Source organism: Nelumbo lutea, chromosome 2 (assembly GCF_056320005.1).
Source record: "Nelumbo lutea isolate HS-2025 chromosome 2, American lotus-T2T, whole genome shotgun sequence".
In the NCBI taxonomy this organism is placed as follows: domain Eukaryota; kingdom Viridiplantae; phylum Streptophyta; class Magnoliopsida; order Proteales; family Nelumbonaceae; genus Nelumbo; species Nelumbo lutea.
The window spans coordinates 74,252,377-74,277,756 of NC_142685.1; the positions used below are offsets into that span (position 1 = coordinate 74,252,377).

At 40.9% G+C, this 25,380-nt stretch overlaps 1 protein-coding gene across 1 annotated transcript in view; it reads left to right on the forward strand.

The window, feature by feature from the left end:
• The window catches only part of EMB2777 (Sas10/U3 ribonucleoprotein (Utp) family protein), a 43,163-nt gene that overhangs the window by 14,371 nt on the left and 3,412 nt on the right, over positions 1-25,380 (forward strand). Inside the window, exons 8-13 of the mRNA XM_088969701.1 lie at positions 323-410; positions 898-1,077; positions 3,912-4,082; positions 4,195-4,272; positions 4,370-4,506; positions 4,599-4,734. Coding sequence (XP_088825827.1) covers positions 323-410; positions 898-1,077; positions 3,912-4,082; positions 4,195-4,272; positions 4,370-4,506; positions 4,599-4,734 — 790 coding nt within the window. The remainder of the gene's footprint in view (positions 1-322; positions 411-897; positions 1,078-3,911; positions 4,083-4,194; positions 4,273-4,369; positions 4,507-4,598; positions 4,735-25,380) is intronic.

The window sequence follows — 25,380 nt, forward strand, 5'->3', positions numbered from 1 at the left end:
CCGAGCTTTTGACCTGAGGTGTAAGACAAGCTCAACCTGTCATGTCATCAATATAAAAAAATTCAGAAAAAAACAGAAGACCAGTAACCTGCTGAATGGATCAACAGTTCAATTGTTCTTGTCAAGAGGTCATTAACCGGATATCTTCTTATTCATCTAGTTTCAACAGTGCTTGGCCTTGTAGTCTGACTACCTTTTATTCATTGCACAACACATTTCAAGATTTTAAGTAATGTGTTATATTTATTGCTGGCACCAATTTAGGAAATCCATGGCTTACAATTTTTTCCCCTTTTGTTTTATAATTTATTGTATTATACAGCTCTGCTCCAGAATTAATTGGTTTACTGTCAGAACTGAATGATGCACTTGATCAACTTGAAAACAAAGTGACTCCACTCCTAAACAAGGTATTATTTTCCTTGTGATGATTATATTCTTTGTGTGTGTGGACATCCAGTTGTTTCTTGAGTTTTGGCCAAGAAATCTCCTTGGTTTTGCTTCCTACTGTTGCATCAATTACAGCACAGGCATTTGAAGTCAGATATCCCTGATTGAAAAAAGTATCTTGTTTTGCTGTTTTCTGTTTTATTACCTGTTTGGCTTTACATTGCCGCGTTTGGTTTTGTGAGCTTACTCAGAAGGCCTATAAGTAATGGTGAAAAATCTGGAGAGATCAAACCGACCATTTTCCAATCACTTGAAATGGATCTCTGTTGAAGCTTCTTTTAGTGGCTTCTTCGAAGCAGTTCAGCTGAAGCAACTGAACCAAAGCTTAAGCCCTCCCAGAAGAGCCCTGAGCCTCTTTAGTGGACTCTTTTTTTTTATCATAATTGCAGTGTTATACTCTTTTAAATTGTTATTCCATATTGCTAAACACTTCCATTTTTTCTGAAGGTGAGAGAGAGCAAAACAAATACTAAAGGAGGTATTCACTATTTGGAGGTGAAGCAGCTTTTATTGTTGACATATTGCCAAGCTATTGGATTTTATCTTCTTCTCAAGTCAGAGGGCCATCCTGTTCGTGATCATCCTGTCATTGCTCGCCTTGTAGAGATCAAGAACTTGTTGGATAAGGTACCCTCCAAAAAAAGAATGCTTTTTTTTTAATAAGAGAAAAAAAGTACTTGTTGGATAAGGTCTGCATATTCTTTCTAAAATAATTTTAGAAGTGTTCTCTTGATGTGCATTGAATCTAAATTTTCACTGTGCCTGATAAAGACAGAGGTATCCTATAGTTAATTACAATCCTAATGTTAAAAAAAAACTTAAAGATAGAGGTATCCTACAGTTAATTCAATCCTAATGTTTTTAGAGAAAACTTAAAGATAGAGGTATTCAGGAACACCTAGGTGCACAATTGTATTTGCTTCTGCTCAACCCAGACACACACCTTTCTTAATTTATTTTATACTCTTGTACTAGCTACTTGAAGGAATGCAACTAGGAGATAGACAAATACATTGAGTATTGCACATGCTTGAATTATTTAGAGCTTGAAGCACTTTGTTGTGATCCGCATCTGGGCATGAAATGTGCTTTAAAAGGTTGCATTCTTGGTCTGGATAGCAACCTTGGGTAAGTGCCTTACCAAAGACAATCTCAGCAGGGAAGATATCCTTGTCACCTCCCTTAGTTGTCCATTTGTCCCATTTGCAATGCTTTAAACATGAAACAGAAGATCATCTTTTTTTGCATCTTAATTGGGAACTATTTGACTGGCCAACTTGCATCTTAATTGGGTCTTCCTAGTATCATTCTTCGATTCTTAAACATTTAGTACATTGAGGGTTAATCTAGCAATGGTAAGCTTGTTTGAGACATGATTCCTGCTGCTGTATTTTGGACTATTTGGATGGAGAGGAATAAGATGACATTATAATCTTCTGTGAAGGGGGAAGATCTGAGTAAGGTGAGGAATCTAAAAGGCTTGATAAAACACTTTAAGAATGTGTCCAATTTGAAGATAAATTTGGACAAGAGTTGTGTGGTGGATATCAACATGGATGTTAGGGATATTGATTCAGTTGCAGAATGCTTAGAGTGCTCTAGCTCTAAGGTCCTTGAGATGGAGTGCTCTAGCTCTAAGGTGCCTAGAGGTGGGTTACCAAGACTCTATTCTTACCTATTCTCCAACCCTTTATTACATCCTCCCTATCTGCCTTTGTGATTAACCATTTAACCTAAAAACATCAGCTACAAGGGTGAACAAAAAGGGCGAGAGAGTGTTGCCTTGCCTTAGGCCTCTACAACCTAGAAAGAAATCCCTAACCACACCATTGACCAACACTGGAAAATGACAAGAGCTAATACAACCCTTCACCCAATTGCACCCATCTTTCTCCAAACCCACAATTCCTTAAAACATTTGTTAGGAAATTCCAATCCACCAAATCATAAGCCTTTTTCTAAGTCCAACTTACAAGCAAAACTCAATTGCCTAGACCTCCTCATTTCCTCCACACATTCATTGGCTATCAAGATTTGATTAGTTATTTGTCTCCCTTGTACAAAGGCTCCTTGGGCTTGACTAATAAAGGAGGGCAAAACTTCTCTTTAGGGTGATTCACATCTAATGGGCCTACTTTTCATCTAACCTCCCAAAGGTGTCTTTGTTCCATTCTTTTATTTTTGATCCCAGCCTTTTCAATTTCTTATGGAATCTTACTCCTTGCCACTTCACCCATCTTAACTCTTCGTTCCACCACTCCTCAACCTTATGCACAAAGTCTGGATGAATTAACTACATATTCTCAAATATAAATGGTTGTGGCCCATTCCCTACTAGTTCCTGGCCTAAGGATATAGGACAATGATCTGAGGTAACTCAAGGTAGAGCTCTAGCCACCCAGTCCGTCCAATGATTCTCCCACCCTACATTGAAAAGGAACCTATCCCATTTTGAACACAGAGGGTTATACTTAAAGTTGGACCATGTATAATTGGCTTGCAACAGAGGGATCTCCTTTAATTCACAAAGGTTAATAAATTCATTAAATTTCCTCATGCTAGTTGTAGCCCGTCTTTGCGAATTGTTAAATTCATTGCAGAATCTGATAGCGTTGAAATCTCTCCCCAAACACCAAGGGCCATCCCATAAGATTAGAAAATAATATTTTCTATCGAGTTTATTTCAAGTTGATCCATTCTATGTTTTTCTGATATGTAAGAGCCACATATATTAACCAGCAAAATTAGATACATGAGATTCCAACCATCTGGGAGGAGTACTCCACCAAAAGCCTCCGTCCCCTGTAGTTTCTGACTACTACTAAAATGTACAATCATCCCTGAACTTTGATCTCCCCAAAAGCCGCCCTCCTATTTGAGATAAATTATACAGACTGACTACTTTCATTAGTTTGAACAGACAGAGTGTTAAATTAAATACAAAAAAAAAAGACAGTGTTAAATTATGAAGTTACCCTTATATCTCCATTTAAACAAAGTTACACTAATAATAATTGCTATTAGAGAGTGGAGAGAAAGGGTTTTGTTCGAAGAAATTTCCTATAATTGTTTTTATTTATTTTTTGTTTCATTGATATTTTTTGTGCTTTTGCATTATTTCAATATTCTTATCCCTGGAAAAATTGGATTTTTGTATGTTTAAAAGCTTGACAATGACATCATCTATTTCTGTTAAACATCTTAATGCCAAACTAACGGAAGGGATCAGCTTGTGTAGTTTATCTGAAATGTGGAGGTTAAAGCAGTTGTCAGAAACTAGAGGAGATGTTTAAGTAATTTACCCACAAAAAAGGAAAAATAAATCACTGAAAGGGGCTTCTTATCTTCCCTTGCATCTGGGAGCCTCTTTTGTTCTACATCACTACATGCAACATGGTCATCTGAAAAGAATTTGATGGTCCTTTCAACTTGGAGATTTATGATACATATTCCATTGGTAGGTGAAAGAGCTTGATGGAAATCTTCCTTCTGGAATCGAAGGGTTTCTTAAACAAGATGATACTGAATCAGTAGGACATATGGTCAAAGAAAATGTTGCGTTAGCATCTGATCCCCCCAAAATGGAAATGCACCATATTTCTGCTTCTGTTAAGTCAAATCAAGCAGCATTGGTAATCATCCTTCTTAATCCTGTCTATGAGCAATAGCACTGTCAATTTCTTATGTATACATTTCAGTGGCATCCCTTTGAACTGATCCTTCAAATTACTGGCAAAACTGCAGCTTGATAATACAACTGAGTTGTTAAAGGTAGGTTTGCTGAAGGATCATGGTAGCAAGCAAGAGAAACATAAGCAGCAGGTTAGTCATAGGATATTAGAAAAAACTAAAACGTTTCAATTCCTTCTCTTTTCCTTTTTTACTTGCATTTGATAAATTATTGACTCATGGAAAGCAGAATGATCAAATTGGCTTACAAAGTATGGAAATGCTGAAAGTAAGAGCAAGGCTTGAAGAAAAACTGAAGCAGGGAAAATTCAGTTCTCTACCAAAATTTGACAGAAATCACGGGCATGTTGAGAAATTTGCAAACCGGTATTTATTATTGATGAGCTCATATCTGTGGTCATTGTTTTGCATTGAGGGAATCATAGTTCACATTTAACTTTGAAGGTTTAACTGGACAGGCAGCTTGAAACATTGGATGACTTTGATGATGAGATTATCAATAAGGAAGGGGGAATGCAGGGCTTAAGTAATGGACATGCAGGTTCGTTGCTTAAATTGCAACAAATTTTTACTGAAAAGGTCAACAAAGCCAAGGTATCGATCATTATTGAAGATTGTTTTCATATTTTTTCAAGCGAAATTACATGATGACTTGATTCCATCATCTTTAATGAAGATTGTGCCTTGTATATGTAGAAGCCTGTCATAAATAAATGGGCGGGGCATGGTTCATGCTGAAGGATATGCATTTTAGTCCATTGTCTTTTTTTATTGATAATGTTTACTTTTATCAAGAAATATAAACACCTGTAGTATTTACAAAGTTGAGACAACCATCTTTTAACCACCCCACTCATGCAAAAAAAAAAAAACATTACAATTATGTCCAAAACAATCTCTCTCTATTTACCCCCTGTTTTCCCAATACATCAGTCATGCCATTTGCTTACTTTGTAATCTGATACAATGTAAAATTTAAGTCCTTGGTTGTCTTCCTTATCTCCCTTTTGTTATTCCTATAGTGTCGTAATCCTTGGCTCTTTTTGCCAACCATTCACCACTACCATTGAATCCCCTTCCACAACGTTGTTTCTGAAATTTAACCACTTATTGATCTTGAGTCCTTGTAGTATATCCAAATTTCAATGTGCCACTAAACCTGTCAAACCATGCATGGGGAGACTGTTTAATCTCATATAATGCCTTAACCTAACAAATACTTCCCCAAGGCAAGTGACTGAAGAAACCGGGTGATATGCCCCTGTATACTTTCTCATGAAGGTTACCATTGAGGAAGGTATTATTGACATCGAGTTGATAAAGAGGCCAAGAATAATGAATTGCAAGAACAGAATTCTGATGGATGCCATCTTAGCAACAAGAGAAAAGGTCTCCTCATGGTCAGTGACAGGGCCAGGAATTTTCCTTTGGGGGCCAAGTTAAACAAAAAAATGAGATTGGGAGTAGAAGAGGTTAGGGTTTGGAGAAAATGGCCTGAGATGGTTTAGATCTACTACAGATTTTTTTTACAGAAAAAATAACATTTTTTTTTTTTTTTTATTTTAGGAGTTGGAGAAGTGTTAGAGGGTGATCCTTTACATTTTAATTTGAGTTTTGGAGGGGCCAAGGACCTACTTTATTACGTTTTTGGCCCTACCTCCACTTAATAACCATATAAATAATGGTTTTAACAAAAGGTGTTTTTTTTTGGGGGGGGGGGGCGGTGGGGTGGCAAGGATCGCCCACCAATATACTTGGCTCCGCCCCTGCTCATAGTCAATCCCACAAGTTGAGCATAGCCTTTAGTCACTAATCTCGTCTTATACCTTTCTATACTACCATCTGCCTTGTATTTGACTATAAACATCTATTTGCAACCTACATGTGTCTTCCTTCATGGTAGCTGAACAATATCCTAATTCTCATTCCATATTAGCTTTCCATTCAAGTTGCTCTACTTTTTTAGTAATTCCTTGGAATAGATACAAACACAACAGGTGCAACTTGCAAGGAAGGATTTATACTTAGGAGGTAAGTCATCATAAGAAACATGATTAACGATGGGATGAACAATGATACAACACTTCTCCTTATGTAAGGCATAGGAGGATCAAGGTTAGAAAGGGTGTTAACCTGTATCTAAGAGAATCTGGCTGAGGACTAGCAGGAACATCAGAGGCATTAGTAATAGTGAAAGGAATGGGGAAAGGTGCCAACCAGCTAGTTGGTTAGGTCTCCTGCTGGTCATGGCGGAGACTTGGGATCGAATTCCACCTGCACCTGGGTTGGGGGATGGGCTACCCCCCATTGTGAAGCCCTTCAAAACATATTAAAAATAGTGAAAGGAGTGGGGTCAACAGTAGAGGACATTCATCTTCAAAGGAGTCTTGACGTGGTTGTGCTATAAATGATGTCTTCGACTTTTGCTGGGAAACCCACAACTCACGGGTAGGAGTAGAAGACATTGGATTTCAAGGAGATGAAGGACCGACCATAGTAATGATGAATGAAGTAGTTTCCCTTTAATAGAGGTGCCAAGGAAGAAGTAGTAGTCTCAAATAATGTCACATCCATGGACTAATATCTCCTTCCAATATCAGATCAAAACAATACCCCTTTTGGTTAGAAGCAAAACCTAGGAAAGCATATTTAATAGGCTTAGGATCAAACTTGGGCCTATGAGGGCCAAGGAAACTAGGAAACATATAATCTCTAGAATAGAGTACTGAAAGGAGTTTTAATCTTGAGGACCTGAGAAGGAACCCAATTGATGAGGAAAACGACATTATGAACAACATCACCCCAAAAGTGAGAAGGAAGATGAGAGCTATACATAATACTCTGACATACCTCAAGAATGTCTGTTCTTACATTCTACAACTCTATTTTGTTGTTGTGGAGTGTAGGCGCAAGTACGTTGATAAAGTAAGAAAAATAGAAGAAATTGTGAAGATGGAAAAGATAGTGGAAACCAAGGTCCAAGAAAGCAAGATGTTAAGGTTATCTTTTATAGAAGGGGAAGATTTTGTGAGAAAAATGTTTTGGGAATTACAATGACTATGATTGAATCTCTAAGAGCTCAGCCATTTCTTCGTCCTTAACATATTCAGATATGCAAACCAAATGTCTCTTCGGTTGGACTCGACTTTGAAGCTCTGATGGTATGTTGAATGACCTCCCTTTTCTGGGTGGCCAGCTCCGGTGACGGCGGCGGATTCCAATGACGGATAAGCACATAAAGGTTTTCAAGCGAAGTGTCTGATAATGGCGGAGAGAAGATTCGTGAAAGCAACCAAGTGGAGACGAGTGTTGCAGATTGAAGCTAAAAAAATTGTCTTGGAAGAAGAAAGAATCAAAGGACAGTGGTCTCTGAAGATAAGGGAGGAGAGAAGGGCTACTGTTTTCCTGATTGGAGATGCTTTGCGGTGGCAACAAGGCTTCGTTGATGGACCTATACGATCAGTGAAGAAGCAAGGATGGAGAAGTTCGATATCATCCTTGGACTGAATATGAAGCAATCCTTAGATGGAACTAGAAGGGGTGGTTCAATACAGTAATAGAAGAGTTTCAAGGAGGGAGGAAACAAATGAATGCCTGCTAGAAGGCAAGAAAAGCAGGGGGTGGAAGTTGTTCACAAATTCCCTGCAAAATTTCTTGATGTTTATCGAAGAGGGTGTTAAGGTTGGCAGTAAAGTGGAGACAGTGAAAGCATAACAAGAACAAACCTTCGAAACTTGGACCCCAGACCCTTTCGAAAAAGAGAATATCTCTATGGTTGTTGCGAGTTCTTAGTTTGCAACTAAACTTGCGATGGAGGTAGAGAAAGGGGTCTGGGCCAATAGATGTGCTATTATGTTTCAGAAAAAGGTGAACGACTGCTAGGGGTTCTAGAGTCGGTGAAGAAAGAGCTTCACATTAAAGTAACGACTGCACTAACAATGTGAAAGTAGGGCTTTACTAGATGTCGGAGAAGAGAAGCTGGAACTAACAATGGTTAAAACAGGGGAAGGCTTGGCACTGATTGAGCGGTGGAATATGTCGTGTAATGAAATTGAAATCGACGACCTTATAGCTGATGTGAAGGTTGCAGCGGGCCTACCGTTCAATCTCTGGAAGGAGGAAGTGTTTGAAAAAATTGTAACAGCTCTAGGTGGCAAGCTTGAAGGTTATAGTTTTGATAACTTGTTCGCCGTGAAAATGAGGATCACTGGGGTGAAGCCATATTTAATCCCTAGGTATTGCGAGCTCTTGGTGGAAGGCAGGAGGTGGTGCCTATGGTTTGCAACGGCAGTCGAAGCGTCGATGTGGTAGGGAGGTTGAGAGCTAGAAGAAGGTGATGAGCTGGAAATGTGGTTTCAAGTGGCATTAGGAGAATGGAGGAAGGAGTGGATATGACGAAAGGGGAAGGCGAACAAGAACTAGTAAATATTTGAAATAAAATCGAATTTGCCCTAGGAGGAATGAAGAAAAAACCCTTCATTGAAATAGTTTGGTTTGGACTTAGGTTGGACTCGGGTTGTGGACCGGTAGGAGCTTCGATTACACAAGAGGTGGCTTGATCCGACCCGTCGAAGAGGTCAGAGTGGGTCTATGGCTCATGTGACTCACTAAATAGTCATGTGGGAGAAGGTAAAATGAAAGATACAGGGGACAAAAGTTTGGGTCTATCATCTTCTCCAACAGAGCAAAACAGTCTCCTGTTGTTGCCAAGTTTGGTTCACGTTCCTCTTTGTATTGGGTTCCTATACAAGGAATGGAAGGAATTGACAAATCTAGATGGCCCAAGCTTGTGTGAGTGGGAGGCTAGAAAACACTGATACAAATCTAGATGGCCCATTTCCAATTAGAACCTCAAAGTAGGATAGCGGTAATGAGACTATCAAGGATTCCCAAAGGCTTAAGAAAGGTTTGCCAGGCAGGGATAAGATGCAGAGCACAAGAAATTTTTCGCAAGTGAATTCCTTCCCGGAATTTGGTTCTTAGCAGGTCCACCCTATTAAAGACCGTGTTCCTCCTCTTCTTGCGATAGGAAAGAAAAATCCTTCCCCCAGGTACGAAAATTAATTTGTTTTTGGGTACTAATGTGAATTCGCTATCTCATGCCAACTCTCTAGGTTCCCAACCTCTCCTTTTGCGGTAGGCCGTGGATGCAACAAAGACTGTCATGGATACTGGGGGTGAGACTGTAGTTGTTGAAGAGATGGGAGAAAGAATTTGGGGTTTAATTGCACAACATTTGGAAAAAATGACGAGAAAGGAGTTAGAGGAAAATAAACACAGAGAGGAAGGAAGAAATGAACAGGGGGGAAAGGTTGATGGCAGACAAAAAGGAAGAAGACAGGACAGAAAGTATTGTGGACAAGTTGGGTTGTAAGGTGAAGAATCCTAATGACCTTAAAACCTACTTAAGGACTAAGAAAACTGAGGTGAAGGTGAGAAAAAGGAAGATGGGTTAGGTGGAGAGGTTAAAGCTTGATGTGGAGGGAGATAGAGAGTTTAGTGAGAGGAAGGGTAGGAGAAGAGGAGACAAGTAAGACAAGAAGCCAAGGTAAGGGATACAAAAGCGAAGTGACTTGATGAAAATGATCAGTTGGAATGTTCGAGGGTTAGGGAGTGCTTGGAAGAGAGCCCTAATAAAGGAATTGCTGAAGAAGGAGAAGCTGAATGTTGTTTTGTTGCGAGAAACTAAGCTTTCGACATTCGATGACAGATGGGCCAGAAGTATATGGAGGTCTAGGGGCATTGGTTGGGCAATGTCACTGTCATGGGGTTCCTCAGGTGGTATGGTAGTACTATGGAAGAACATGTTGCTGGGAAAAGAGGAATTGATAGGGAAGTTTACAGTGTCTCCCAAATTTTGAAATGAAGAGGATGGTTTTGAATGGATGTTAACATGCATTTATGGACCTAATGGGTATAGGGAGAGGAATGAAATGTGGGAAGAGCTTGAAGATATACGAGGATTGTGGGATGGACGATGGTGTATTTGAGGGGACTTCAATGTAATAAGATTTGTTGAGGAGTCTAACAAGATGAGACAAAGGGAAACCACAAGTATGAGGAAGTTTAATGAATTCATAAACAATTGTGAATTGAAGGAGGTGCCTCTTGGGAGTAGTAATTTCACTTGGTCCAATATGCAATCTAACCCAATCTGCTCTAAGCTTGATAGATTTTTATTTATAGTGGATTGGGAAGCCCACTGAGGAGATTTGACCTCTTTGGCTCTACCTAGGTTAACCTCTGACCACTAGCCTATCTCTTTATCTAAGGTTGAACTAAGAGGAAATGGTCCAGCCCGTTTCGGTTTGAGAACATGTGGCTTAGTCACCAAGGGTTTAGAGAAAAGGAAAAGGTCTGGTGGATGGAGATTAATACTAGTGATAAGTGGGAGGGTATGAAGTTTCAGCATAAGCTTAAAGAGTTGAAAGCAAGGATCAGGATTTGGAATGATCAACAATTTGGCAGATTAGAAAAGAAGAAACAGGAGGTAATTGATAATATTGAGATGCTGGATAGCAAAGAAAATGATGTTTTTTTTGGAGAAAGAGAAGAGCAATAGAGAGGGAGGCTGAGAAAGGAACTGGAGGACATTCTTTTTAAAGAGGAGATCTCTTGGAGGCAGAAATCTAGGCAAACATGGCTGAAGGAAGGGGATAGAAATACAAAATTTTTCTATACCTTAGCCAATGATAGGAGGAGGAAAAATTTCTTATCAAAGTTAGAAGTTGAAGGGGAAACAATTGATCAACAATTTGAAATTGCTAGTGCCATTGTTTCAAGTCGATCTTCAGGAATCCTCTTTCTAGAAGACTTGGTGTGGATGGGTTAAAGTGGCCAAGAATTAAGGAGGATAAAAAAAGGTGGTTAGAAAGAAGGTTTGAGTTGGAGGAAATAAAGGAAGCAGTATTTTCAATGGATAGATCTAAAGCACCAAGTTCAGATGGCTTTACTGTGGCTTTCTACCAAGACTATTGGGACATTCTGAAGGAGGATATCCAAAAGGCATTTGATGATTTTTTTAACAGGGGTAATTAATCCAGGTCTAAATTCTACCTTCATCGCCTTGATCCCAAAGAAGGCAGGAGCATTACATCCCAAGGACTTTAGGCCCGTTAGTCTTGTTCATAGTCTTTATAAAATCATTGCCAAGGTGCTATCAAGAAGAATTAGATTAGTGCTTCCTTCTTTTATTTCTTTAAATCAAGGGACCTTCGTACAGGATAGGCAGATCTTGGATCAAATTCTTATTGTCAATGAGAGTGTAGAGGAGCTAAAGAAATCTGGAAAGAAAGCATTGGTTTGCAAGCTTGATTTAGAGAAAGCTTATGACTTGGTGGACTGGGATTTCTTGGTGGAAGTTATGAGGAATTTTGGCTTTGGAGATAAGTGGTGTAAGTGGATTAAGGGTTGCATTAGTACCTGTCATTACTTACTCTTGGTTAATGGCATAGTGGTTGACCACTTCCCAGCCATCGGAGGAATTCGACAAGGGGATCCTTTTTCTCCTTTCTTGTTCACTCTAGTAGCAGAAGTGCTAGGTATTCTTTTTTAGAGAGCAGATTTGAGGGGTTCGGTGAGAGGTTGGGAAGTGGGAAGAGAAAGAGTACCTGTTCACTCATTTGCAATTTGTTGATGATACTATTCTATTCTATGAGGGAGGTGATCTGAGTTGGGTGAGAAAATGACAAAATTGAAAGTCAACTTCAATAAGACTTGTGTAGCAGGTATCAACATGGAAGATGAAGAAGTTCATAAATGTGCAATGATTTTGGGGTGTGAGGTATGTCAGTGGCCTATGACTTATTTGGGTTTACCTTTGGGGGGCAATCCTATAAGTGTGAATTTTTGGAACCCGGTGGTGGATAGATTCTCAAAAAGGCTTGCCTCCTGGAAAAGGAATTATCTATCGATGGGTGGGAGAATCACTTTGATCAAATCAACATTAGCAAATCTGCCAGTGTACTTCCTTTCGGTCTTTAGAATGCCAGTGGGGATTTGTAGAAGGCTAGGGAAGGTAATGAGGGATTTTTAATGAGAACCAGGTGAGGAGAGGAGGGATCATAGGGTGAGATGGGAATTGGTGATTAGAAGTAAGAAGCTAGGGGGTCTAGGAATTGGGAATATTCAGAAGAGGGATACAGCCTTACTAGGTAAGTGGCTATGAAGATTTACAGTGGACCAAGACAAACTGTGGACAAAAGTGATAAAGAGCATTCTCGGGCTAATGGTAGATGATTGGGACACTGGAATTTCGGCTAGAGCTTTAGCAACAACACCTTGGAAAGCCATCCATGCCATTCTTCCTTGTTTTCTACCATTCGTCAGGTACAATTTGTGTTCTGGAAATATGGTGAGGTTTTGGGAGCATGTGTGGGTGGGGGAGACAACTCTTAAAGATCAATTTCCTTCCCTTTTCTCCCTTTCTAGTACAAAAACTTAACTGCCTCATCTTTAGTTTCTTTTGTTGGCTCAGGACTTCAGATTAATTGGGATTTGGATTTCTGATGAGGTCTCAGAGATTCTGAGATGGATTTGGTGTGGTTGTTGATTCAGGTTCTCCAAAAGGTTTTTTTAGATCCGATTAAGGGGGCTTCCCGAATTTGGATCCTCTCTTCTTCTGGCTCTTTCAGTTGTGCCTCCTTTTTTAGTGCCCTGGTCCACTCTTCTGTTACTCTTGCCTCTCCCTTCCTTTCTAAAGAAGTGTGGGGACCAGTCCCGCCTAGGGTTGGAGCACTCTGTTGGGAAATAGCTTTGGAGAGAATTAATACCTGTGATCTCCTTTAAAAAAAGAAACCTTTTTGGTGCTTGTCGCCGCACTGGTGCACCCTTTGTAAAGCTGATGGTGAGTCTTGTTCTCATTTACTTGTATCCTTTTTTTATCAGAAACAATAACTTTCATTGGAGATAAATTAAACTGAAATACAGAAGTCAACCCTTATTAGAAAATGTTGATCCAATAAACATCAAATATTACAGCACTACCCAATAAGGACTCTCCCTTACAGTCTCTTGTTTTTCTAGGGCGTCAGCAAAACCATTTGCTGATCTCCTTACCCACTTGAACCAAACACCCACCTCCCTTGTTATGCTAAGAATTTCCCGTATCAGCTGTCTATATTGCCAAATTCCTAGCTGCCCTGATTGCATCCACCTAATTACCAACTTGGAGTCTCCCTCTATCTCAATCTGTTGTAGCCCCAATTGTTTGGCCAGTTTTACACCTTGATGTAGTGCCAAGATTTCCGCTCTTAAGGAATCTCCAACTCCTATTGGACCTGAAAACAGAGCCATTATCTTGCCTTCATTATCTCTGAAAACACCTCCTATACCAGATGGGCCTGGATTACCTATAGAGCTTCCATCAAAGTTCAGTTTCACCCTTTGTTGTGCCGGTGGGGACCAAACTTCCTGTATCATAGCTTTGGAAGTAGTAGTAGATGCCACAATACCCCAACTTCTATAAATGTCTTCAACTGAGAAATCCTTAAAAAGATTACAGGATTTCAACCAATGGATAACCTTAGTAGATATTCCTTCCACAACCTCTTCCTTGGATCTACAACTGCCTTTGAAGATCCTATTGTTTCTTTCCTCCCACATTGGCCACAATACAACAGCTCTAGTGGCTCTTCACATAATCCTTCCACGAGCCGTTGGTTGCCTGTAAAAAGCTTGATCAAAGAGGTTCACCACGCTCGAGGAGGGAGTCCACCTGCAGCCAAAGAGAGAAGAGAACCAAGACCAAATAAAGAACACAAAGGGACATGAGATTAGTAAATGTGAAATTGTCACCCAAGTAGAGGCAACAAACATGGGGGAGAGGCACATATTTGGCCTCTTTTTCTACAATAAATCCAAGGTGTTGATTTTTTGGAGTGCCACTTCCCAGCAAAAGGCCTGAATTTTTGGGGGTACATGGCTACCTCACACCTCCTTTGAAGGAAAGTTCCCTACAAGGTTAGAGGTCTGAAGCAAAATGTTATAGAAAGAAGAGCAATTGAAAAAACCAGAAGGGGAAGGTTTCCAAATTCTGCTATCTCTACAAGACTGATCAAGAAAGAATTCCCCTAACTAAGTGATCATATCATCAACCATCCCCATTTTAGAATCCCTTAGACCTCTTCTCAAGCCCAAATTCTAGAGTTATCAACAAACATTGAAGAGATCACTTTTCTTTTGTTTTCAGACAAGGAGTAAATAGAAGGAAATCTATCTTTAAGGGAATTTTCACCAATCCAAACATCTTCCCAAAACAAGACTATATTTCCAGCATAGACATCATATTTGAAATAAGGAAGCATAAGAGGCAAAATACTTTGAATAGCTTTCCAAGGAGAACACTGAGAAGCTCTAGGGTCGAGTCCTGCATCCCAGCCATTATCTTCCCAAAACAAGACTATATTTCCAGCATAGACATCAATTTGAAATATGGAAGCATAAGAGGCAAAATACTTTGAATAGCTTTCCAAGGAGAACACTGAGAAGCCCTAGGGTCGAGTCCTGCATCCCAGCCATTATCTTCCAATCCATGAATACTAACAATCACTTTAGACCAAAGTCTGTCCTGTTCCATTGGTAGTCTTCAAATCCATTTCCCCAGCAAAGCCGTGTTTCTTAATCTTATATTTCCTAACCCAAGGCCTCCATCATCCCTACTCCTAGAAACCACCTCCCACTTCACTAAGTGATATTTCTTAGTATCCCTTGGTTCCCACAAGAAATCCCTCATTATCTTCTCTAACTGGTTAGCTACTTTCATTGGTACTCTAAAGATAGACAGGAAATAAATTGGTAGGTTGGCCAAGGTTGACTTGATTAAGGTTATCCTACCCCCTAAAGAGATGTAATTCCTCTTCCAATTTGCTAACCTCTTGGAGAATCTTTCAATCACAGGGTACCAAAAACTCTCAACCATTGGGTTCCCTCCCAGTGGTAGCCCCAATTATTGTAATGGCCAGCCCCCTACTTCACACCCCAAAATCCTAGCTAGGGAATCCACCTCCTCTCTCCCTAAATTGAGCCCCGCCACAAAACTTTTTCCCCAGTTCACTTTAAGATTGGACTTCCTTTCAAATTGAAGCACTAGACTTTTTATGTTCCGTAATTCCCCTTCCTCCCCGTCACAAAACAAGATGATGTCATATGCAAATTGTAAGTGTGTGACCACCAACTCCTCCCTACCAATCCTCCAACCTCTTATTAAATTGTTAGCATCAGCCCTCGAAATCATGGCACTCAACACATCAGCTACTAGGGTATAGAGGAATGGGGACAATGGATCTCCTTGCCTAATGCCCCTCTTTGCAGGAAAGAAACCCCTAGCTACACCATTCACCAATATTGAGAAATGATATGAAGAAATGCATCTCTTTACTCAACTGCACTATCTCTCCCCAAACCATCTTCGCTTGAGAACCTCTAATGAAAAATCCCAGTTCGCCATGTCATATGCCTTTTCAAGATCCAATTTGCAAACCAACTCCTTTTCTTTTCTCCTCATCTTCACATCAACACATTCATTGGCAATAAGTATTTGATCTACAATTTGTCTTCCTTCTACAAAGGCCCCTTGAAATGGTGAGATTAGAGATGGGAGGATCTTTTTTAATCTTAGCGCTAGGACCTTAGAGATGATCTTATACATGCTTCCCACTAGGCTTATAGGTCTGAAATCCATTGGTTGGAGAGCGTCCTTCTTCTTAGGAGCCAAGGCAATAAAAATTGCATTTGCTCCCAAGTTAAATTTGCCTCTCTCATAGAACTCTTCAAAAACCTCCAACAAATCCTCTCTAATTATCTCCCAACAATCATGATAAAAGGCCATCGGAAAACCATCAGGTCCAGGAGTTTTAGATCGATCCATGGAGAAGATTGCATTTCTCACTTCTTGGGCCTCAAATTTTTTTTCCAAAGATTCTAATAAGACACTATCTTCCACCCTCTTCTCCAAGTCCTCTAAGCTCTCACTAGGTCTCCCTGGGTTGTCATACACTAATTTGAAGTGATTAACCAAAGCTTGAGCCGTATCATCTTTCCTTGTCAGCAATTGCCCTTCCCACTCCAATTTTGAAACAAAAAACCTTATATTGATGTCCCCTTCCTGTAGCCATTTGCACCTGGACTTTTTTTTTTTTTGATCAATAACACTTTCATTACTTCATCAGTAGAAAATTTACAAGTGGAAGACAAACACACTTATCTTCCAAGAATCACAAAGAGCTTCAAGAAAGGAAAAATACGACAAAGACACTAAAGTTACAGCTTAGCCCAAAACAATGAATCCCTTTCTGCCCCTTGTTTAGCTAAACCGTCAGCTAGGGAATTAGCCGATCTTTTAATCCAACATGTCTTAACTTCCATCTCCCGCACCAGCCACTTGAATTTCCTCTTCTCATTGTTGTACTTCCATAAATTATTTTGATCTTTAGTCAGCCACCCTATTACCACCTCTGAATCCCCTTCAATTATGAGTTTCTTGATGTTCAATTCCTTAGCGTTCTGGACTCCTTCCATAACCGCAAAGATCTCAGCTCTAAGGGAGTCACCCACTCCAATTGGGCCTGAGAACATAGCAAAGATGATCCCATTTTCATCCCTAAAAACACCCCCGATCCCCGATTGTCCCGGGTTTCCCCTACTACACCCATCAAAGTTTAATTTTAAGAATCCGCTAGGTGGGGGGGTTCAAGCCACTCTCATTACTGACTTGGTCTACGTGCAATTTGCAATTTCACCCCACTTGTTCAACATGTCATCCACAATGTAATCTGTGAATAATTCCAAAGATTTCAGCCACTGTACCGCCCTAATATGTATGATAGCCCTCAGATCTGCTGCTCCTCTCTGAGTTTCTGAGAATATCTTGGAGTTTCTTTCTTCTCACAGTGTCCAACATATTGCTGCCCTTAGTCCTCTCCACATTGCCCATCCCCTTTTTAACCGCCACCTGGAAAAGGAAGGGGAGAAAAGGCCCTGCATGTCTGATGGGGGATTCCAACTGCATCCAAATAAGGAGAAGGCCCAATCCCAAATTGACCTTGCGAAGTGACAAGACACCAGTAGGTGAAAACCAGTCTCCCCATCTGCTTTACACAGAACACACCACTGAGGTGACAAGCAAATATTGGGTCTCTTATTTTGGAGTAGATCACTAGTGTTGATTCTTTCCAGATAGGCTTCCCAACAAAAACTACCAACCCTAGGGGGTATAGTTCTGCACCAAACCTCACCAACAGGGAAATGGGAAAGGGTAGGTCTGGTGGACTAACTTAAGACTTTGAAGAACGATGCACAGGAGAAAATGCCATTGGGGGTAGGTGTCCAAATTCTAGAATCCGCCCTAGTGGGGTCTAAGACAACGTTATCAAAAAGTGCAATAAGGCTCGAAATACTGTCGAAGTCTGGGTCCCTCAAATCTTTTCTTAGACCCAGTTCCACCCAATCCCAGAAGTGGAAGAGGACGGGGTGGTGAAAGACGAGATCAACTCATTTTTCAAATCAGAAAGAGCATACAAAGACGGAAACTGATCCTTTAGAGGGGCGCTCCCCACCCAGGTTTGTTCCCAAAATTTTATGGAGTTACCGGAATTCAAGTCATACCTGATATTAGGGAAGAAAACTGGTAGCAGGTCATGAATGACTTTCCAAGGAGAATTGCTTGTGGTCCTAGCTCTGATTTCAACGTCCTATCCATTGTGCTCCAGCCCATGTATGCTTGCCACTATTCTAGCCCATAGCTTCTTCTCCAAAGGAAACCTTTACAATCACTTCCCCAACAGAGTCATATTCCTTCTCCTAATACTCCCAAGCCCCAAACCACCACACGACTTACTCCTACACACTATTTCCTAGCTAACTCTATGGTCCCTCTTCTCCTCTCCCGGCTCCCACAGGAAATCTCTCATTATCTTCTCTAATCTGTTAGCAATCTTCACTGGGATTTTAAACAACGACATGAAAAAGATGGGTAAGTTAGCAAGCATGGCCTTAATTAGTGTAATTCTCCCACCAAGAGAGAGGTAGTTCTTTTTCCAAGATATCAGTCTTTTTTCAAACCTTTCCATCACTGGGTTCCAAAAACTCTCTCTCTTGGGATTATCACCTAATGGTAACCCTAAGTAGTTCAAAGGCCACCCCGACCCCAGCACTTCAGCACTCTCCCTGATCTCTCCCTCCTCCAAATTCACCCCCACTACACAACTTTTCCCAAGGTTAACCTTCAAATTGGACATTTGCTCAAATAGTTGTATCACTGACTTTAAGTTCCTAATAAACCTCACATTACCTCCTTCACAAAACAGAATCGTGTCATCAGCAAACTGCAAGTGAGTGAGGGGGGTTTCCACCCTCCCAACTCTCCAACCTCTAATTATCCCCCTAGAATCTGCTCTGTGAATCAGTTTCCCCAAAACATCTACAATTAGAATGAACAAGAAAGGAGAAAGGGGGTCTCCTTGTCTTATACCTCTATTGGCTGGAAAGAAATCTACCACTGTCCCATTCACTAGTACTGAATAATGACAATTCCGGACACAACCCATGATCCACTGACACCATCTAGCCCCAAACCCGAATTTAGTTAAAACTTTCCTCAAGAAATCCCAGTCCACCAAGTCATAAGCCTTTTCCAAGTCCAGCTTACGGACCAATCCCTTCTTCTTATCCCTCTTAAAGTTCTCCACACTCTCGTTAGCAATTAAAATCTGATCTGTAATTTGTCTTCCACTCACAAAAGCTCCTTGATAGTGTGTAATGATATCTAGCAATACCTTTTTCAGCCTCAAAGACAACACTTTTGCAATGATCTTATACAAGCTATTAACCAAGCTAATTGGCCTAAAATCCTTCGAGTGAGATTTATCTTTCTTTTTTGGAATTAAGGCTATAAATGTAGAGTTCACACCCGGATTGACAATTCCTCTCCTGGAAAACTCCTCAAACACCCGCAAGAGATCATCTTTCAAGATATCCCAACAATCCTGATAAAAAGCCATTGTGAACCCATCTGGCCCTGGAGCTTTTGTTCTACCCATAGAAAACACAACCTCCTTGATCTCTTCTAGATTAAAGCTTCTTTCCAACCTTCTCCTATTCTCCACCCCTACATCTGGCCAATTTAGACCTTCTACCCACACCCTTCTACTCATAGGCCTTCTTAGAATAGATTTGAAGTGCTCCACACAGGCCCTGGCAATCTCCTCTTGCTGTACTAACTCAACTCCATCTACTACCAATTTGGAAATAAAGTTATTCCTTCTCCTGCCATCTGCTAGAGAGTGGAAATACCTAGTGTTTCTGTCTCCCTCTTGCAACCATTTACACCGAGATTTTTGCCTCCAGTTAATTTCCTTCTTGTGCAGGCAGTCCTCTAACTGTCTTCTCAATTCTCTCCTGAGATCATTGTCTTCCTCTCCAAATTCTCCCATTTCCTCTTTAGAGTCAAGGCTTTCAATCTTATCCATCAAGTCTCCCTTTCTTTCTTCTAACCTCCCGAACTCCATCAAATTCCACTCATTGATTCTTGCTTTCAAGAATTGTAGTTTCTTATAGAATTTCATCCCCTCCCACTCCACCAGCGGGTTACACTCATGCCACCACTCCCTCACTTTGTTAGGAAACCCTGGATGAAGTAACCACATATTTTCAAATCTAAAGGGGGTAGGACCTGCACACCTTCTTTCCTCCTTACATAACACTATGGGCCAGTGATCCGAGGTCACCCTTGGGAGGGCTCTAGAAGCCAAGGTTCTCCAATGTTCTTCCCAATCCAAAGAGAACAAAAATCTATCCAGCTTAGAGCAAATGGGTATAGATTGGAGATTTGACCATGTAAAAGCCTTATGTGCTAGGGGAATCTCTTTAAGCTCAAAGGCATCCACAATACTATTAAACTTCCTCATGCTTTTTGTCACCCTCTAGTTAACCTTATTGGACTCCTCCGAGAATCTAATCACATTGAAATCCCCACCCATACACCAAGGCCCATCCCACAACCCTCTAACACCAGCCAGTTCCTCCCACAACTCCTTTCTCTCTCTGTAGTCATTCGGTCCGTAAACATTTGTGAGCACCCACATATAATCATCCTCTTGTTGCTTAAACTTCATGGAAACCGAGTACTTTCCGATCAACTCCTCTAGACCTTCAACCACATCCCTCTTCTACATTGTTACAATCCCCCTGGAAGCACCCCACGATGGGGCCGCCACCCAGCTAATCCCCCTGGCTTTCCATACACTCCTTGCCCACTTGTCATTAAACTCCATTCTCTTAGACTCTTGCAACAGCACAATGTCTGGGTCATACCGTCTTATTACCTCTTATTGTTGCTCTCTTCTTTGCACTCCCAATTCTCCTCACATTCCAACTAAGAATCTTCATTCCGCTTCTTTTTTTGAAACCCCTTGCCACCTACCCACTATTTTCCCCCTTTCCTTCTATCTCCTTTTACCTCGAGCTTCTTGTCTCCTTCTACATCTCTCTTTAATCTCTCTACTTCACTCAACCTCCTCTTCTTTGTTATGATCTGCTCCTTCCTTTTCTGTAAACTTTCTTTCAACTCATTCAAATCTTCCAGCCTACAACCCAACTTCCCTACAAATTCTGCTATCGTGTCTTCTCTCACCGATTCCTCCACCCTTACCCTTCCTACAAAATCCCCTTCATCTCTGTCCACTTGCCCTTCCTCTCCTCTGGTCCCACCTCTGTTCTTTCCTCTCCATCCTTCCCCCCTTTCACATTACCTCCCTCATTCCCTGCTCTCTCCCGTAATCCTCTCCATCTCTACCCTCAATCTTTTCCTTCCTCTCCACTAACCCCTCCTCTCTTCCTTCCTCCCCTTCCCTCCTCCAGATCAGCTTCCCTTCCACTTCCTTAAACACTCTTTCAATGATTTCCCACACTTTTCCACTCCTATACCTTTTTTTCCCGCACCTTCCCACATTCCTTCCTTCCCCTCTCCCCCTCCTCATAGGGCCCGCCTACTGGCTCGACTGCATACTCATGGGATACATGACATGGAACAGAAACGGAATCTGGAACCAAAGACACAGGAGACACATTAGTAGCACAAACCGAAATCACATGGTTATCTGGGACTGATGGACAAGCTAGAAAATGACTGCTCTCGGCCTCCCTCTCTTGTTCCGGAGGTTGGTAAACATTTATCTCCCTGAGTTGGTTGGGAAGTACTTCTGTTTTTTGGTCAACCTGGTATTCTTTCCACTCTACCCCTGGTTCACCCCTAGATGGCGTGTTCCTGCTCTACTTCCGGTTCTCCCGGTTTGCCCCTTCTGATAAACCTTGCACACTCTGTGGCCTTAGGAATGAGATAAGCCGATTGCAATCTTCACCCTGAAATAAGCTTACAATATTCCACCCATCCATGTCCCTCTAGCACAACTACCTTCGTTGTTTACACTACCCACGCTAGTGCCACCAACAGAAAGGTCCTCCGATTCATCATCGCCTTCACTGCACTGCACTCATCCTTCAATCTTCTCTTTCTTCTCTTCAGTTCTTCCCCTAGCGAAACTTGGCTTCGGCCTCTCTAAGGAGCGTTGCAAGGGGCTAAGCTCCTTCAGACTTCGTCGGGAAACCCACTGTAAAGCCCGCTTCTTCTCTGGTTTCCGGCGCTGCGCGCATTCCCCCTGTCTCGTGATTGGGGACGATGATAGACCGTTAACGCTGTCTATCTTAGTCAAAACCCCCATCACGTGTTTCATTAAAGACTCATGTGCCTTTTTAACAAACTGGATCGGGCCCGCTGACCTGTTTGGGCCTTTAATAACACCACTAACACTCCACATGGGCTTTTGCTTTGGCCCATTTCTCCAACTTATCTCCTCCTTCCTAAGAAGATCTTCCAGTTCTTGTTCCAAATCTTGAGTCTAGCTTTCAAGAGTTGTAATTTCTTGTAAAACCTATACCCCTTCCATCAGAATTCCACTTGGTCCACTTCCCACCATTCTTTTACCTTAGCTAGAAACTCTGGATGAAGTAACCATATGTTTTCAAACATAAAAGGGCACGAGCCTCCATCCAGTCTTTCTTGAGACAACCTGATTGGGCAATGATCTGAAATAGGTCTTGACAATGCTGTAACACCTAAAATCCCCCATTCAGCTTCCCAATCCACTGTAAAGAGGAACCTATCTAATCGACAACAGGTAGGGCTTTCTTGGAAGTTTGACCAGGTAAAATTTGCTTTCTGAAGAGGGGGAGGTCCTGCAATTTAAAATTCTCCACAAAGATATTAAACTTCCTCATGCTAGATGTAATCCTACGATTGGGGTTATTGGACTCGTTCAAGAATCTTATTACGTTGAAATTCCCACCCAAACACCAAGGGTCATCCCACAAACCCCTAACGGTTGCTAGTTCTTCATAGAAGCCTTCCCTTTCCCTGTAAGAGGTGGGACCATAGACATTAGTTAACACCCAAGCCCACCCATCTTCCTTTCTCTTCAATTTTATTGACACTGAGAAGTTCCCAATTAATTCTTCTTCACACTCCTAGTCTTCATTTCTCCACAAAGTAATAATTCCCCCTGAAGCTCCCCACGATTGTGCAAAGGCCCAACTCAAATTTCTTGTTGACCAGATGCCCCTCACCCATTTCTTGTCCACCTCAGTTAATTTTGTATTAAGACCGCATCTAGCTTTTCTCTTCTCAAGAAGTCTTTGATCACTCGCCTTTTCTTTGAACTCCCCAAACCTCTTACGTTCCAGCTTATTAACTTCATGGACAAACATTTCAGGTTGCCCCAACCAAACCACCCTCTTTACTCCTTTTTTCTATCCTTCCTATCCCCACTCACTTTATCATAAACCACTCCACTCTTCAACCTCTCCACCTCACTCAGCTTTTTCTTCCTCTTCTTAGAAAGCTCTCCTACCTTCTCTTCCACCTTCTCCTATCCTTCTAGTTTCTTACCTGACCCCTTCTTCTTTTTCCTTTGTCCTTTTGATTTTCCACTGTATCCACTTTTCTCCACTGTATTGGGAAGTTGAATAATCTCCTCCTCAACCCTACCCTCTTTCACATTCAGATCCTCTTCCATTCTGAAAGATCAACTCCCAAATTTTGTCCCCTAGTTATCTCTCTTCTGCTTCTGAAATTATCTCCCCCACTACCTCTGTCACTTCTCCCGAATCAAATGAATTGGCAGACTTTATAGCTAGGCTGGATTCACCTGTAGGCCAGATACACACAAGACTTGGGGAAACAGAGTTAGTAACCAAAAACTGAACCTGAAAACAATCCAAACCTTGGGAGGAAGAAGACGCAATATGAGTTGCTGGAATAGCCTGAACCCCTTTTGTTTGGCTTTCATTGGGAATTGGACCCTCGAAATCAAGATCTGGATTGATTGCAGTGGGAAACAGGCAGTTTATAGCTCTGCTCGGAGGAACCAGATTGACTCCTCCGTCAAGCATTTGTAGCCTCTTCACTTATGTAGTTGGTTGCCGGATCAAAAAGAGGGGGAAGATCTTGTGGAGATGCACTAAGGCAGCAGTTCTTTGGACTATTTGGGAGGAAAGGAACCAAAGGATATTTGCTGAAAAAGAAAGAAGTAGGGACACAATTATAGAAGTAATCTCATTGAGGGTAGCACAAGGGTAAAAACAATGAATCTTTTTGAAGATGTTTTAATAGAGACCATCGTGAAAAATTGGCAGGAGATAGCAGTCTCGGTTCCCAGTAGACTGAATATCCTTCAGATGTGGATCCCTCCGATGGAAGGCTTTTTCAAACTCAGTTACTCAACACTGAAAGTAGCGGCAACAATCAGCTCAAAGCTCGTTGATTGGGTTTTAATTTTCCAGAATTTATAGACAGTAGAAAAAAGAAGATTTTGGTTCAAATTTCTAGTCTAGTTTGTCAGTTTAATTTTGAACGCGTTTTGAGATTTGTTTGTTTTAGTATGGTTATATTGTAGTTTCTCTTTTGTATTGCTGGGTGGTGAAATCTTGTCAACCAAGACACTTGTATCTTTTAATCATTAATAAGGTTTCATTTTTATAAATCTTCAAAAAAAGAGAATACTACTAACTGAAAGTAGATTTGTACAAGCTTAGGAACATGCAAGGCAGATGATAAGCTCAACCGGTCAGTACAGTTACTCTAATTTCACCCTTCCCAGAAACAGGAGCAATAGACCCATCAGCTGTAGAAACTTTTCCCTCCCTGAAGACAAAGAATAATTATTAAATAAAGGGGAAATATTAGTCATATGGTCTGATGCACCTGAATCCATAATCCAAGAAATGGACCTACCAGTAGTGGCAACATAAGGGGAAACTTGAGTACTTATAGTAATGGTCATATGATCTGTTACTGTATTTGTCAATCTCAGCCTTAACTACAACCAGAGACTTCATAGAGTAAGGAGGAATACGAGGAAGAGGACCATTAGCAACTGGATTTGCAGTAGATGATGCTGTGTTTACACTCCCCTTCTTATTCGCCTTCTCAAATCTAGCTGGAATTGAGTGAGGATGCAACTTCCAACAATTGTCACATCTATGCTTATGCTTCTTACAGTAATCACATACACTCGCTTCCATAGTGGTTTGAGTTATTCCCCTTACTCTGAGATACCTTAGCTCTAGATGTGACCAAAGCAAGTGTGATCAAGAGCATATATCTGTACCATAACCTTCCTTCTAGTCTCCTCACTATTTACAAGTGAGTTTACCTGTGAGTGTGAGACGTCTTTCTTGGTGAGAATTTGCTTACGAGTAATATTTATATTCTCTATTCAAACCTGTTTAGAATTCAAAAACCCTGTTTCTCTAAACAAACTTCCTGTATAAAATAAAACAGCATAAAGAGACAGCTACCACTAATAATAAAAGGCTCATGGGAACTGATGGAAACCACACTCAATTTTTACTTTTTTCTAATAACAAGTAAAATTACAAGAAGTCCCCCTGTAAGTCAGCTACCACTAATAATAAAATAAAACAGCATTAAGAGGCTCACTATGCCTACTAAGAAACAAAGAATAAAAAAAGAGAATAAAAAGGGACCAACAACTAGTAGCTTTGGTCTACAAGTATGTAATCAGAGATAAAACATTTGCTTTTATCTTATACTAGTTTCCTACCAGTCTGATTGGCCTGAAATGTCCATTGTCATTTTGATGTGTACATTTACTTTCTTTTGGCCAAGCAGTAGCATATTTCATGCACTCAGAATACTGTTAAGATTCATGTATAAAGTTGCTAAATGCT